Source organism: Gadus chalcogrammus, chromosome 8 (assembly GCF_026213295.1).
Source record: "Gadus chalcogrammus isolate NIFS_2021 chromosome 8, NIFS_Gcha_1.0, whole genome shotgun sequence".
Taxonomy (NCBI): Eukaryota; Metazoa; Chordata; class Actinopteri; order Gadiformes; family Gadidae; genus Gadus; species Gadus chalcogrammus.
The window spans coordinates 5391590-5407311 of record NC_079419.1 but is presented as its reverse complement, the minus strand read 5'-3'; the positions used below and the strand labels follow the sequence as shown (position 1 = coordinate 5407311).

General features: G+C 41.8%; 1 protein-coding gene across 1 annotated transcript; it reads left to right on the top strand.

The window, feature by feature from the left end:
* The first annotated feature begins 10371 nt into the window (after positions 1 to 10371).
* On the top strand, positions 10372 to 14699 carry LOC130388247 (uncharacterized protein KIAA0040). Its single transcript, XM_056597665.1, has 2 exons — positions 10372 to 10571; positions 13761 to 14699. The coding sequence occupies exon 2, from the start codon at positions 14358 to 14360 to the stop codon at positions 14697 to 14699; it is 342 nt and encodes a 113-aa protein (XP_056453640.1). The 5' UTR covers positions 10372 to 10571; positions 13761 to 14357.
* The last annotated feature ends 1023 nt before the right edge of the window (positions 14700 to 15722 follow it).

The following is a 15722-nucleotide window of genomic DNA, read 5'->3' as shown; positions in this document are numbered from 1 at the left end:
GGTGCTCATTAGATTAACCAGGGGGTAATACGCATGGCAACTTACCACAGAAGAAACAGCTTTTGCAAAGGTACCGAAAAAATGCACCAGCAGTACATTGGGTACTATTCGAGTACATTCGAAGACGTCAGCGTGGGTTAATTCACTCGAGCAGAATAAAAACAGCCATCAATCAATTAAATGTTTATTCGTTTTATGTTGCAAGCATTTTAAAAAACATAATTTGCAACTGTTTCGACACTGTGAGGCACTGTGAGCGGGGAATTAATTTAGTTTCATGACAAAATATGTATATGATATTGGTTGTTCACTGTTTTTCCATACAAACAAACAAGACAAACATATTTTGCCTGCTTGTCTTGATTTGAATACAAATCTGGTACTGGGATACTAACTTCTGATATTAATACACCCAATGTTCCCATTTTCCAAACCATGGATGTTGCTGTCAGGGATGGTGTCATGAGGTGTATTCAACCCACTAATGATCCTCACATCATAATAATACCTATAGAATACAACAATCTGTTGTGTCCCTATAAGCTGTTTAGTCCATATAAAGAACTATGTGAGCAGCGAGCAGGAGTTCTCATCATGTGCATTTCTATCTCATACACGTGTCTTATTAGTTAGGATGTTCCTTGCAATGTTACAATTCAGGACAGTAATTGATGGACTGTGCCGCACACACACACACACACACAGCACACGCACACACACACACACACACACACACACACACACACACACACACACACACACACACACTCATCCATCACATCCACAGGTCTGTATCCGCATAGTCTAAATAAAGCATCCATGGTTGACAGGCACACACCAACCAGATGACAGCGATCATCAGTCCAGGCTGCCTTTCATCCAGCTATTCTGCTGTATGAGTGTAAGAAACAATCTGTAGACCAAAAAGTACCAATTATAATGCCTTATGGAAAAATATATTCAAATGAACTATATAGTGAGAATTCCTTGCAGCTGGAAGTCACATAAGTTCATCCTAGAAGTGCCACCACAAATGACCATCCCTGAAAGCAATATCTCGCCTGCTTTTGATTTTTAATTGGATTTCTTGTTCGAGAATTATTTTTTCTGCCAAAAACCATAATGTGCATATTTAAATAACTGTATTTTTGTTTTAACCGATTGCAACAGCACAGAAGGGTTGTGTCAAGTTACTTTGTATATGTTAGTTGTTTCCTTTACTGCTAGGCTTGAGTCAACGATAATGAGCCCTTCCATATATTTCCAGTTCTGATTTAGGAATAGTGTCGAAGAAAATGTTTCTGTTTCTGTGCTGCCTGTTACTAGTCTAGTCACTAAGATGCCCTCTGACTCATTTCCCAATGTAACCTTTATGTTTTTAAGTCATGTTAGCTACAACTAACCCATTGTAACCCACATCTCATAGATTGTGTCATAGACACAAGATTTGTTTTCAACATAGCGTTGATTTATGTCCTGCGTGTCCAAGTGTAAGTTTCTTGTGAAATGATTTTGATGGGAGGGATACTTGAAGAGACTATTTGATTTCCTTTTCAAGCACCAAATTTGTCAGGAAATCATGGTTGAGATAGAAGAAAGGGGAATAGATCAAGAAAGAATGAAATCGAAAAAATATAAATCATTTCAAAGTTAACTTGGCTCTTGCACATCCAATGAATCTGAGGAGTTCCACTTGCCGGTTTAACTCTGCTCATGTACTATATATCCAGAATTATTTGTGTTAGAACAAATTGTGTGTTTTACTTCATTAACTATGTAGATTTATTTAGCCTCAGTGCTTTATTTCTCAAGGGTTAAAGGTTGGAAGACGAGGAACAGAATGTACCGTGTTGTGTAATGACAAGCGAGCATGCTTCAATGCATTTCCAAAAGCTATCTTTGAAGTTGTTCTGCCCATTGTGCAAGGAGAATGTGCAAGCAGATTTTCACAATACACACTGGAAAATGTCTTCATTAGTGTTTAGTTGTATTCATGCTATTTATTCAAACCATTCTTTTAACTTTTATTGTAGATTCGCATTGTTACAATTCAAACAGTACATGTTCTTGGTTAAAAATTTTATTTAATATTTATTTATTGTAATACCCAATTTCCAATCATTTATTGGGACATTCCGGTCAACATAATCAAATTGGTATGATTATTTATTTTCATTGAGAAACAGGCCATCTAGACTCCCTTTTCACTATGCCTTTTTTCTGTGATGCAAATGAAAGAGTGAAAGAGAAGGAATGATCGTGAAATGAAAACACTTAATGTAAAGCTTTAGACGGGGCCAATTAAAGTAAAAGGTTGGATGAATAACACAATTACCAATCTCCTCCTCTATTGAGTCTGAAACACTAACTTTAACATGTATTTTCTGTTCGAACTTTGATTTCATTTGCAAAATGGCATTGTATTTTTGATTATTTATTGTATTGATATTTATTTAAAAAGTGTATTGACGACTTGCATTAAATGCTACATTGTAAAAAGAAGTATAATGCCAGTCCATTCTGCCATTGGATCCTTTAATCGTATGATGACAAACTGTCTTTCTGAAATTGCAAAGATGTGTAAGAAGAATTTCTCATATACGCCACACAAATTCATTCATCTTAGAAGTGTCATTGCAGAAAAAGCGGGATTTTGACTGTTGCAAGCTATATATGCTGAATTGACTTTCTGTTGGATAATGTTTGCTAGTACCATACAAGTTAGCTCTAGTTTGACTTAAACATGTATTATATAGTTCCTTTTTTAATACATTTTCTACATATTAATAAAATATTGAAAGGTTATATTTGGTGTCGTATTTGTTATATTTGGTTTGTTTAGTTCAAAAATCACACCATAAGGTCTCTTTTCTCTCGATTTCCTTGTTTCTTATTTTCTCTCTCATTTTTGCCTGATATTCTGGTGCTCTCCATATTTTACCTCTAAGTTCATCTATCTCTAATCTTTCTACCTCATTTTTTATACCTTCTTATCCATCTTTTTCTTTCCTCTTAATTTCTACTTTCTCTTTTTCTCAATCTTTTACGTTGATTTTGTCTTTCTCTAGAACTTTTTCTGAAATCAAAAACGAAAGACATTTAAAGAGATAATGCGAAACACGAGAAAAAATAGAAACGATGGAGAGAATGCAGAAAATCAAAAGAAACAATAAGAAATAGAAAGAGAGAACAAGATTATTTTTTTTTTTAAATACAGAGCTTGAAATCTGAAAAATAGAGAGGAAAAAAGGATATTTAAAAGAAAGAGAGAGAAAGATATAAGATCAGGGGACCAGGGTCAGGGTTTCTGAAAAAGACCCCCGGGTTACTTTTAAAACCAGAGTGTGTGTGGCAGTGGGATGGGTCCATAGACTGTATCTGGGTCGGCGAGCAGTCCCACAAGTAGAGACACGTGGCAGCTATTCAACGCTGAATTATAAAGCAGCCTTTAGTCTGATCTGGTTTACCTCAATTTCACGAAAATTTGGATTCTAATCCAACCGTCCAAGTAAAATATCTGCATTAATGCCAGCTATTGGCGAAATATTACATTTGCTTGGCCACATGAAGGACAATAGGAAGGGGAAATAACGATCTTACTCACCGTCTTTCACAGTAACTTTGACCCCTGATTCCTGATCCCTGATTGTTGACCACTCTCACCGACGTCCCAACCTTATTAGTGTGGTTTCTACTGCAAGAACATCTACTATGGAAATACAGTTTGTGTAGAAGAATTCAAATGGCAATGCAATTTGAAATTTGCAATTCAATAAGTCATTACGTTATGCAATTGACAATTCATTATGCAATTTAATAATGTAATTTGAAAAAAAAATTATTCAAAGTGCATTTTTATATGCAAAGTGTCAATGAAATCCTCAATTCAATTTGAAAAAGTTATAAAAATAAAAGTAGAAAACCTTTTTTTTGAGTGCCTTTATTAAAATGGAAAAGCTATAGTGCCCCCGTGATTGCAATGCACTTCGCCAGGCTCCATGTGTTGCGAAATTCAAATGACATTTAAATCCGCAAAAAGCTTTGCAAATGATTTAGCTAAATCGTGTTGCAAAAGATTTTGCAAAGCGTATCAGCAAATCGCGTCTGGGCAGGAACTACGTCACTTCCTCGTCAGCCCAACCGAATATTAGACATTCTCTGGTAAAGGCCGGTTTATACTCCTCCGTAAAGTGCTGTACGTAGACACGGAGAGCCCTCTCCCTCCCCGTAGTTTACGGGAGCATCCAATATTTTTTATCTATCCGTCGACACAACGGAGACGGACGGAGACGGCAAGGGCTGTGATTCCTCTAAAAAAATAAATTCCGGAATCACTTTACACAATATTTACTTGCACCTTGTTTACTTTAAGGACCAATAAAACACTAAATAAGATTTGAAAAGCTTTTGAAGTTTATTTACAAGTAGTAGTCATCATATAAGATCGATCGGGCGGCGAATTGCTCACCTCGAGGGGTCTGCGTAGTTATGGATTACAGAGTCGGAGTAGTATATATACTCCTGTCGTCTAGCCTATCTCCCAGAGCACACACTCTATCAACTGCAGCTGTGTCTTCAACAGATTGTTCTCCACATCATCTGCCCAACTTCGGCGCGTAGCGACAATCTCCTCTATTGCTGACACCCATTGCTGACATATAGGAACATAAACAAAGAAATTACGAGGAATTTACGTAGTTTCCGCCCAGATGTGATTCACTGATAAGCGTATTGCAAAATCTTTTGTGATTCGCTGATAAGCATATTGCAAAATCTTTTGCTATACGCTTCGGAAACCTTTTCGCGGATTGAAATGTCATTTGAATTTCGCAACACACAGAGTGTGGCGAAGTGCATTGCAATCACGCTATATTCTTCCATACATCTACTGTTCTTAAGTTTTCTTTATTCCCTTTGCCAGTTTTTTGTGCAGTTAATTGCTTCTGCATACTTTCAGCTACAGAAACCATTCATCTATCATTTAACGACATAATGGCTATCTCTCAGTGTTTTTTTCAACTCTTTAAACTTTCTAAGGCATTAAGCTTTTACTGCTTTTTCTTTTACAATGTAAAAAAAAATCTGACGCCTGCCTTCTGCGCCTTTTCTGACACTTCAACTACTTCAGGCCTCGTAACTTGGTACATTTTCAACGTTAACCATCATTCTAACCATTTAACAAATCAAACCACTTTTTCAGAATCAGTCCATAGTTCCATATCGGCTTCGTTTTCAGTTGTTTTTTTACGCTGAAGCTAGAGCACAGAGGACGTGCTGTGACTGACGTTAGCTGTGACATTAGCGGTGAAGTTAGCGGTGATCTTAGCGCTGACGTTAGTATTTTTGCAAGCAGTTCTTCTTTTCTGTCATGAAAATGCTTTTCCTGTCTTGATTAATGAAAAGGAAAAACAACTCCCTTACACAAATTAAACCCAATGCCAAATACACTCCTAAGTATAGTTAACTACACCTCATAAAAGTCAGGCTTCTGTTCCCTGAGGAGTACATCTATGTATAACCTGTATTTTAATAATCTTCAGAGACGGTCCTAAAAGGTTTTTGGTTGGTTAGGCTGCTACCAAGGGCTTATCCAAAGGGGAACTGTAGTCAACGTACTTCCCTTTAGATATAGTGGTACAGAAGGTACTGTACAAACATGATGCCAGAGGTCTCACTGATCACAAACACAAATGGAGCACAGTATCACCAGTATCTATCCAAACAGCCGGAAAATAACCGAAAAGTGTTTAGCTATATTAGTTCATTAATACATTAGTGAGAAAAAGAATGGCCCCTTGGGGAAAGCTCCAACACAGAGATGGAAACATCACTGGAAGCAACACTCACTATTCATTTATTCTAATCGACTTCCAGTACTTATCGCAGTACTTTGAAGCCATTTTGCACTGCAGAACTCAGGGCATTGTTCTGCAGGAAATGCAATTCTTAACTGATCCAAACTGAGAAACCGATTTGAAATGTTCAAACGAACCAACGACAGAAGACATCAAATGTGCCATCTGCTTTCTCAACCCCTCTCTCTCTCTCTCTCTCTCTCTCTCTCTCTCTCTCTCTCTCTCTCTCTCTCTCTCTCTCCCCCCTCTCTCTCTCTCTCTCTCTCTCTCTCTCTCTCTCTCTCTCTCTCTCTCTCCCTCTCTCTCTCTCTCTCTCTCTCTCTCTCTCTCTCTCTCTCTCTCTGTCTCTCTCTCTCTCTCTCTCTCTCTTTCTCTCTCTCTCTCTCTCTCTCTCTCTCTCTCTCCCTCTCTCCCTCTCTCTCTCTCTCTCTCTCTCTCTCTCCCTCCCTTCCTACTCATGTACATCTCCATCACTGTCTCAAGCCCTCATCGCGTGCACTCCATATCCCTCCCCTCGTCATTTCCCAACACTCCCCCCAGCCCCCCCCCCCCCCCCCCCATCTCCCCTCGTCTCCCCCCGCCTCCCCCAGCTGTTGAACAAAGCGCTGGTGGGCTGGCGGTGCCTGAACGACGAGAGGAGGAGCCATGCTATCCCCTCCCCCACCAGGTTCTCCCATGTAGGCACCAGCATCCCGTGTGCATCTCGCGGCACTCAGGAGCCTAATCAGCCCTGGCATGGGCATGAATGGAGAGGGAGGAGACGCAGGCATCTCCCATCATACTAGAAGCCTCTATTCTCTGTGATGGCCATACCAGCGCCTAATTGGGCGAGGGAATGGGGGAGGAGGGAGGGGGGGGCGGTTGATGTACAGTAAATTGCTCGATTTTCCTGAGGCATTTTTGTAGTTCTATGGTTGTTGCTGTTGTTGTTGCTCAAAGGCCTCTGAGGTTGAATAAAGGGCTGCAGTGCTGAGAGGGGCATAAGCCTGTGTAGAGAAGTATATGTACGGAAGGATTTGTAGCACTGATTATGTTTATTTGATCCTGTTTCTACTCTTAAAGACAGGTGGCAGAATTTAGTTAACCCCTGATTGTATTAGTGCTGCTTGAACCTAAAATGTATAAGCCTGTGTGGTGCTCTCCTGCGTGCGTGAGTGTGTTGTCGTAATGCCTGATAGAACTACTAGTGTCGCCATCGGTCCTCCTGTGTCATCACCAATGTCTGGTTTCAGTTTTTATTCCTATTTTCCTTCATCTTTGTGCCTGCTGTGGGTTTTTTGACTAACCCCACACGTCTGGCCAGTGAATACATCCTCTTCACTGCAGCCTCAGACCCTTTCCGCCTCATTCCAAGTTCCTCAAGAAGTCGGTCTTACTAATTGTGATAATAATTAAGGCCAAATGTTCATCGATGTGTGCATCTATTGTATTTAATGTATATCCGAAAAGATTTAGATTTACAAGCTAAATGGCTAAATACTGTACATACACACTGTTTCTGATAAAGAAGTGCAACATTATTTTGGAACTTTTAAACAGGCACACGTTTGTTGTCTTGTTCTTAAACCAACGACAAATGTTGTGCAACTTGCATTGTATGTCCTCTTTTAACCAGGCTAAAAAGCAGTGCTGTGTGTTGTACAACTTCATTTCTTTATCGTCTGTTTCCTAGGGCACTGTACCACAGTGGGCGTTTTACGTGAACATAAGCATCATTTCCCACAAGGCCTTCTGGCCCCGTTCGCTACGTGGAAACACCTAAAAAGCCAAGACAAATATAGAAAATCCCAGAGATATTGACGTGAGCATTGGATTGGGGGGAATTCCTTTTTCTTTCCCTGTAAGTCAACATGGCCCATAATTTAATGTATTCAGTGCTGATTATGAAAGAATAATAATTAATTACCTTTTAACAAGGGAAAAAAAACAGTAACTTAGTTATTCATGTTACACATACTGCAAGCTCCACTTCTAAGAACTCTCTGTTTACAACGGCTGTTGAAAAATATTTTCTGTGGGTTTTTTTTAAGAGAGAAGAACCTTATATAGACGAATTATGCATTTCTCAATCTCACTCGCTTTCTCCCTCGATCAAACACACACACAAACAGACACACACATATACATTCATTGGCCCACTAGGCAAAACATTGTCACACACACGCACACACACACACACACGCACACACACTACATGTACTCTCACAGACTGCACTGTGGTGCACGTTCATAGAGTTTATGAGTGTGAGTGCTAATGAAAAGTGAATTAAGTGGTTGCTATTTTGGAAAGCTGACAAGTGGCCAGAAATAGACTTGAACATAAGCAGTACCTCAGAGGAAACCTAACTTGTGACTCATTTGTGTAATATGTCTGGGCCCCGCACAGTGAAAACCGATGGACACACTCACACACATACAAAGAACAGAGAGAGCAAGAGTTTATGTGTGTGTGTGTGTGTGTGTGTGTGTGTGTGTGTGTGTGTGTGTGTGTGTGTGTGTGTGTGTGTGTGTGTGTGTGTGTGTGTGTGTGTGTGTGTGTGTGCGTGCGTGTGTGTGTGCGTGTGCGTGTGCGTGTGTGCATGTGCATTTGTGTGTGCATGTGCGTGTTTGTGCAAGTGTATGTGCATGTGTATGTTTGTGTGGGTGCATATGTCTGCGCATGTGTGTGTGTGTGCTTGTGTGTGTGTGCATTTCTCTTTGTGTGTATGTTTGATAGAGTGAGCGAGGGAGGAGCGTGACTGCCAAGTTTCCAGCCCTAGCCAGTTACAGTCATTACATGATTCTATGTAATGCCTTTCTGCACGGCACAGTCTTTCTGCAAGGCCATACATAACAGCGCTAGTCACTTAAAGACCCTGCTCTCCCCCTCCCCACCTCCTGGTAAATGAGCCAGTGTGAGAACTCAATGTGGCCTTCTTAAAACCAAGTTAGTAAAGTGAGAATACGATTCCTCTAAACAAAACAAATGAGGCGCAGGGGGAAATTCATCTGTTTGTATTTGTGCGTGCGTGTGTGTGTGTGGTTTGTGTATACATACATGCGTACGTGCTTGTTGTGTTTCTGTGTGTGTGTGAGTGTGTGTAGAGGGTTGTGTGTTTGTGAGTTTCAAATACACCTTCATACTTGGTAAAGCTTGTCTCATTTATCTTGATAGAAAGTTTCTTTGCAGTGATTATAAATGAGAGCCAATGTGCAGTGTCGTTAGGCAGTTAGGAGATGTTTGAGAAGATCAGATGTTTCATCATCTCTGTGTTCCCGTATTTAGATATGAGTATGGCACTGTGGAGAATTTTGCTAATACATCTATTCCACTTGATTTGACCAGTTTATTTTCAAATAATTATCTGCAAGAGTTAATAACACATGTTTAAAAGTTTTACAACCCGTGCACAAGCCACAACATAAGTTAGCTTGAAGGTGCATGACATTTGCATTTGCTGACATTTTAAATAGTTAATATTGCCATTCACTTATTATGTGTATGCACATTGAACGAATACCATACCCGTATATGAGGAAAAATAGCTGCAGGCTAATTGAGGTCAATTATCTTCCCATAGTTTATGCACATACAGAAATTTGTGTCTGTGTGTGCTAATTTTGTGGGTCACATGACCCTTCTTGCTCAAATATCTAATTGTAGACTCTGGAGCTATATGACTCCCACATAAACAAACACACACTCACATACACAAACACACACACACACACACACACACACACACACACACACACACACACACACACACACACACACACACACCCGCACAGGCATGCAAGTACACATACACACACACACACATACACACGTAAAAAAGCTCACACGCATAGGCACAGGCACGCAAGTACACCCACACATACACATGAAAACTCCTGTGAATTTGTTTACCGTTGCTGTTTGCTATTTTTTTTTCTCACAATTGCTAAATCGACAATTGGGAAATTTTAAATGAGATTGCATCAATGTATACCAGGAAGTGTCCGTAAGATTTGGATCTAAAGATCATTATAACAATAAGAACTTACAGTCTCTTTCCCTCTCTCACCTCGGGCCTGAAACCCTCAGTGGTTGTGCACGCAAGGTAACCGCAAGAATGTGGAGTGAGTGTGCGTCACGCAGGAGTGCGCAAGCACAGACAGAGGGCCCATTCTTACACAGGGGTGGGCAGGGTGCAGTGACTCGGGCACAGAACGAGAGAGAGGGGAGAGAGAGGGAGATAGAGAAAGAGAGAGAGAGAGAGAGAGAGAGAGAGAGAGAGAGAGAGAGAGAGCGAGAGAGAGAGAGAGAGCGAGAGGGAAAGAGAGAGCAGGAGGGACGGGGGTGTAGATAGAGGGAGGGGGGAATGAAGAGAGGCAGAGAGGGAGCGGGGAAAGAGGGAGGGGGGAAAAGAGAGAAAGAGAAAGGGGAAGTTAGAAAGAGAGATAGGGAGGGAGGAGAGAGAGGGAGGGAGGGGGAAAGAGAGGGGGAGGGAAAGGGTGGAGAGAGGGAGGAGGGGGTGACTAATAGATAGAGGGAGAGAGAAAGAGGTTTTGAAACAAGGTCAGAGGAACAGAAGAGGAACAAAGAGTGAGGAGTTGTGTTGATGTATGAGCGACTGAAGAGGGAAGTAGCAAATAAGGAAACACATGACAGAAGACCGATGTCAGAAAGCGGGGGAGAGCTGAGCGCGTACGACAAGTGGCGGAGCTGGCCTGCTGCTTTGAACATGCCTCAGGGTAAGGTGCTCTCTTTAACCTGAAACTAAATACTTTCTCTTTTCACAGCCTCCAGGCCATCTTTGTCAGGGACGCAATGTTTTGTTGTTGTGGTTGTTAATTGTTGAGCTGCTCTGGAACTATGAAAATGGTGCTTTATCTGAAATGGTAACATAGAGTAGAGCTACATATGATTGGAAACAAGGGGGGTTCCATCCAAAAGTGGAGGAAAAGTTGATTAATTCACAGGCATTTTAACGGTTAAATTACTATTTAAGATTATTTTAAACTGGATTTTGCTTCTTCTTGCCGTATCAGCTATATACTGTTGAAATGGAAACTTATTTTTTATGCAACTGATAAATTGACCCATGGTCAGTTATGACTCACTATAGTAGTGCTGAGTACAGCAGAAATGTACTGTAACTCTTACAAAATGTGTTTACAAAAAGTACAACCAGCTCGGTATGTGTGTCAGCCTGAACTACAAAACACAGTGCATTTCTTCCCAGTTATCAATGGAAAGTAGAGCACGATAACACGTGAAAACAAAGTCTCCCGGCATATAAGAACTTGCTGATAACCCAGGGAAAAACCAGAAGAAAAACATAAAATCAATCAATCAATTTCTATCAGTGACTGTAACATGTCCCAGAAACCTCAGAGAGGGGGATCTCGGGGTCGATGGTGTGCTTGAGGCAGGACATTAAAGATTTCTGCTCGCCTTCTGTCACAGATCTGTCTCTTAGCCTTCAATGTCTTCCAGGTCGCATATGTTCCCGTTCAGAACAGACCCAGCGGGGGCTAACATAGTGCACTCATAATATTTCTCCCCACCCCATCCTGGCTTTGTGTGTCCAAGAAATGTCCCTTTTCCTGTGTACACTGGGATCCATGGCCACTCAACGTCATGAGAAAGTAACTCATCGAGTTGATGTTCCCACTGCAGAATAAATTGTCTTTGTGTGTGTGCGGGTGAAGGGAATTCTTCCCAATTTGACCTTTTTTCCTCGGCTTAAAAGCACTACAGTTCAATCGGTTGACTTGCGTCCACAAATGCACTGTGGAAATACATTAATGTGTTGTTGAGTGCGGACCTACTTATCCAACTTTCCCTAATGAAAAGGCAGTGCCATTATAATTTTGTTTTTTTATTTAGTGCACATCAGCAGTTACAGCATGGATACGTCCCACTGGTGTCTTTGCTTTATAATATAAATGTACTCTGTGACGAGAGAGAGACAGGGAGAGAGAGAGAGAGAGAGAGAGAGAGAGAGAGAGAGAGAGAGAGAGAGAGAGAGAGAGAAGAGAGAGAGAGAGAGAGACAGATTGAGACGGAAAGAGAGAGAGTGGAGAGAGAATTGACTCAGCAATCCTTCTATCTCGCACTAACACGCCAAACACTGCCCAGAATAGAAGCCAAGTTTTGACTATAAGACACATACATAAATATAAAGTATCATAATGTTAGCTCAGGTTTTTAACGCATTGTTGAAGGCAGCATCACAGGTGTAAACACCAGACTGAATGAAAGACCTTTAAGAGCCTGTGTATTGTGAAGATAGTAGTTTGTATCATATTCAGATAATCATTGTATAGTTGAAATAATGACCTAATTTGAGAGGTGTTGTGGCGAAGCCCTGATATTTTTGAAGATGACGGTCATTATCTGTGACACAGTTGTTCCAATAACACTGTGACAAATTCAGCCCTCCCATGTTAAAATGATTCATCTGTCGTGCTGTCTCATCTCTATTGTGAGCCGGTCACTCGTCTGTTTGTATTCTATGTGGCGGTGCTGTTCGCTGGGACCACGGTGGGGAGAAGGACAATGTGGCCACGGCCAGAGCATTGCGAATAATAACCCACTTTTTCCCCATGAACCAATCACACCAAGGATATATTGTTCTTGTGATATGACACAATAGCCTTTATTACATTACTCAACAAATACAGACGAACTGTGGGCATGACTCGGGCTTTTCGAGCTGACCAGCTAAACCCCATGAAGCATTGCTCACAAAGAACCGCACCCCATGACCACTAAGCTGTGTTCCAGTACAATGTTGAAACATTGAAAACAGAAAAGAATAGGCCTGCATTGTACAACACTTACATTTAAATGTAGGGCATTGAGCAGACGCTTTTATCCAAACTGACTTAAAATAAGAACATATTTGTATTTTCTATTGTTTTCAAGCTGCATGTATGTTTACTTCTGAAGGCTTATGCATGACGATGTGTCCCATGTGTAGTAACATAAGGGGTTTCCTGTCAGTCAAATGAGCAGGGGGACATGACCCCTGGGCAGGAAGTCACACCTCACTGATCTCACATGTATTCTCACAGCCATAAAACAAGCCATGTTACCGCAACACATATCTTTGCATTCTACTTGCACGTGCATCTGGCTTGCTCGCAATGGAGGTTAACGGAATGGATGATTATTGTATCAATATTCATAATGGCATATCTTCTTCTCCTGCATCTAAATCACATGTTATGAGACAACATTGGTCTGTCACTAAAGAGAACTAATGCATGATGATATCGTTTTGCTCTCTCTTCATTATACATGTCATCTTCAAAGTGAAACGTAAGTCAAGGATTCTTCAAAGAAATTGCAAGTTAAGAGTTTTCATACATGGGGAGCTGAAAATGAAACGATCAGCCACTTATAAAAAACTTGACCAGGTCCTGTCCATCAAAGTGTCCCATTGGGAACCATTAGCTAGCTATATTCAGATGAGGTCCTGACAGCCTCTCTCTCTCTCTCTCTCTCTCTCTCTCTCTCTCTATATATGGAGGCCATTCTCAGAGGGGCTCTTAGAAAGATTTGCTATCGCTCTGTTTCAATTCTTCTTCATCTCTCTCCCCTTTCTCTCTCTCTCTGACATTCACTATTGCTCTCTCAACGTTCTGCTCTCTCAATCTCCCTCTCAGGATTTTACAATAGGCAGGCACACATCATGGAAGGACGATTGTAGAGGTTAATGTAACTGTATAAAGACATTTCAAGCTCTGGAGATGTCCACTTTTGTTATATATATATCTGTGCGTTTATAAATGTGGTGTCATTGCACACATATTCTGCATACTTCTGCTCCTTCTACTTAGCGCATTAGACTGCAGATGGAATGCTGTCGATTGGTGATGGAATGTGTGTGTGAGTTTAAAGGTCACCTTTCTATTGTGTGTTTACATCCACAGGAACATTCCCACTTCCTTCCCGGCAGCGTGCTCCTTCCAGCAGGCCGAATTGAATGGGAGCGAGAGGAGTGGGGGGGCCAGAAAACGAGGAGACCGTGACCAGAGGAGGAACACCAGAGGTCACCACCAGAGGTCAAAACCAGAGGTCAACACCAGGGGTCACCACCAGAGGAGGAACCGCAGGGATGCAGGGATCACCGACAAACTCGGATTGAGTCGAAGCAATAGGCACCGTTCGTTGGGATTTCCAATATTTCCATCTCAGACTCGAAATGAAACTATGATTGCTTCACGCCAGCCCAAAGGGTCAGAAGCGCCAGGAAAGGTTCAAGGTCTTTATTCTTGAAACCAAACCTTAACCGAAACCCGAAACGGCTTCTGAGCCCGAGAAGATATTCACCGCCACCTTTCCCGGATACAATACTGCAGATTTGAGACACGATATTTATGTATCGTGGCTACCAATGTTACGTTGCACAAGTCACCAGAGTACGTGTTCGCCATTTATTTTATAAACCGAAGCTGTTGGAGTTCCAGCCAGGCTTTATCAAAGACGACCATCCTGGGAGGTACAAACAAAAACAATAAAAAACAAAGATGGCGGATAAAAAGGGCACCGTGCTGGACTTTTTCAACCAGCTGTGGAACTTTGCTGCGGACAAACACAACCAAGGGGTGTACAACACGGTGTGCCTGGCCGTCCTGCTGGCCCTCCCCCTGCTGGTCCTGCTCACCTCGCTGGTGGTGTGCTGTCACTACTGCTGTGGCGGCAGTGGCTGCTGCTGCTGCCGCCGCCGAAGGGACAAGGGGGCCGCAGTGACCGCGAGGTCGGACACAAAGAAGAAGAAAAAGCAGAACAGGGGGGACACGGAGGACTTGTGGATCTCCGTGAAGACGGGACAGATGACGCCAGACCGTATCGCCATGGAGATGGTGTAGGGGGGGGGGGGGGGGGGGGGGAGTTGTTGCGTTTTTATTTGGTCGCTAGCACAGGACTCGGACATCAGAATCGTCGTTCAGGATCACATGCCCGGGCAACACGATAGGACTTATTGAATGTTGAAAAAAACAAAAAGCCATACGTTCTGCGTGAAAATATGTGAACAAGAATGAACCTGAGCTGAAGTCAGCACAGGACTATGAAAAGACTGTGTAGGTATTATTAGTGCTTTGGTTATAACGCGGGTTTCCAGATCATGTTTACAATGTGGTACTTTTATGAGTCAATATGGTTCACAGAAGCACACTGTGTGACTTGAGAGATGAATTGGGTATTTAAGAGTTTAAAAATGATGCCTAGGGACTGTCTGCTTAAAACCAGGCATATTGGAATGTGTGTGTACTGTGTGTGTGTTCGAGTGTGTTCATGACAAAAAAAACTAAAACATTGGTGTAGAAGTGACCTTTTATGGTCATTGGCTCTCACAATGGAGCTTAGTTAAAGGACTGCTCGATATAGCTGGCATGTTGATGATGAGCTAAAGCCATCCATTTCTTAAAAGTTTAGCCTATTGCACTTGTCCAGCACCGTTTAAAAGGGTTGTTTTTATGCTGTTCTCGCTGTAAGTCCTCAACCTGATTGATTCCTTGTTGAAAAGTACACCATCCTAAGTCCACTTATAGGAGACATATTATGGTGTTTTCCCAACAAGTAAACAAAGTATTTGAGTTCCAGAAAACATGTTTTTGAAGCTGTTTGCTGGATAGGTTTTAGGAAAAAAAAATCTCACCTACCACTATTCCCCGCTGTTTCTGGTGTCTGTAGCTTTAATGCAAATGAGCTGCTGCCCATTGACCAATGAGCTGTCGGACTGAACCACAGCATGGAGGAGAAGGGATTGTTGCCGTTTGTGGACTCCTGGAGCTCTATATCTGTATAATATAATTGTACTCCGGGACCTGAGCTGCCGGACTGCCGCCGAGCTCCCCTCGCTGGAGCTGCCGGACTGCCGCCGAAGATAC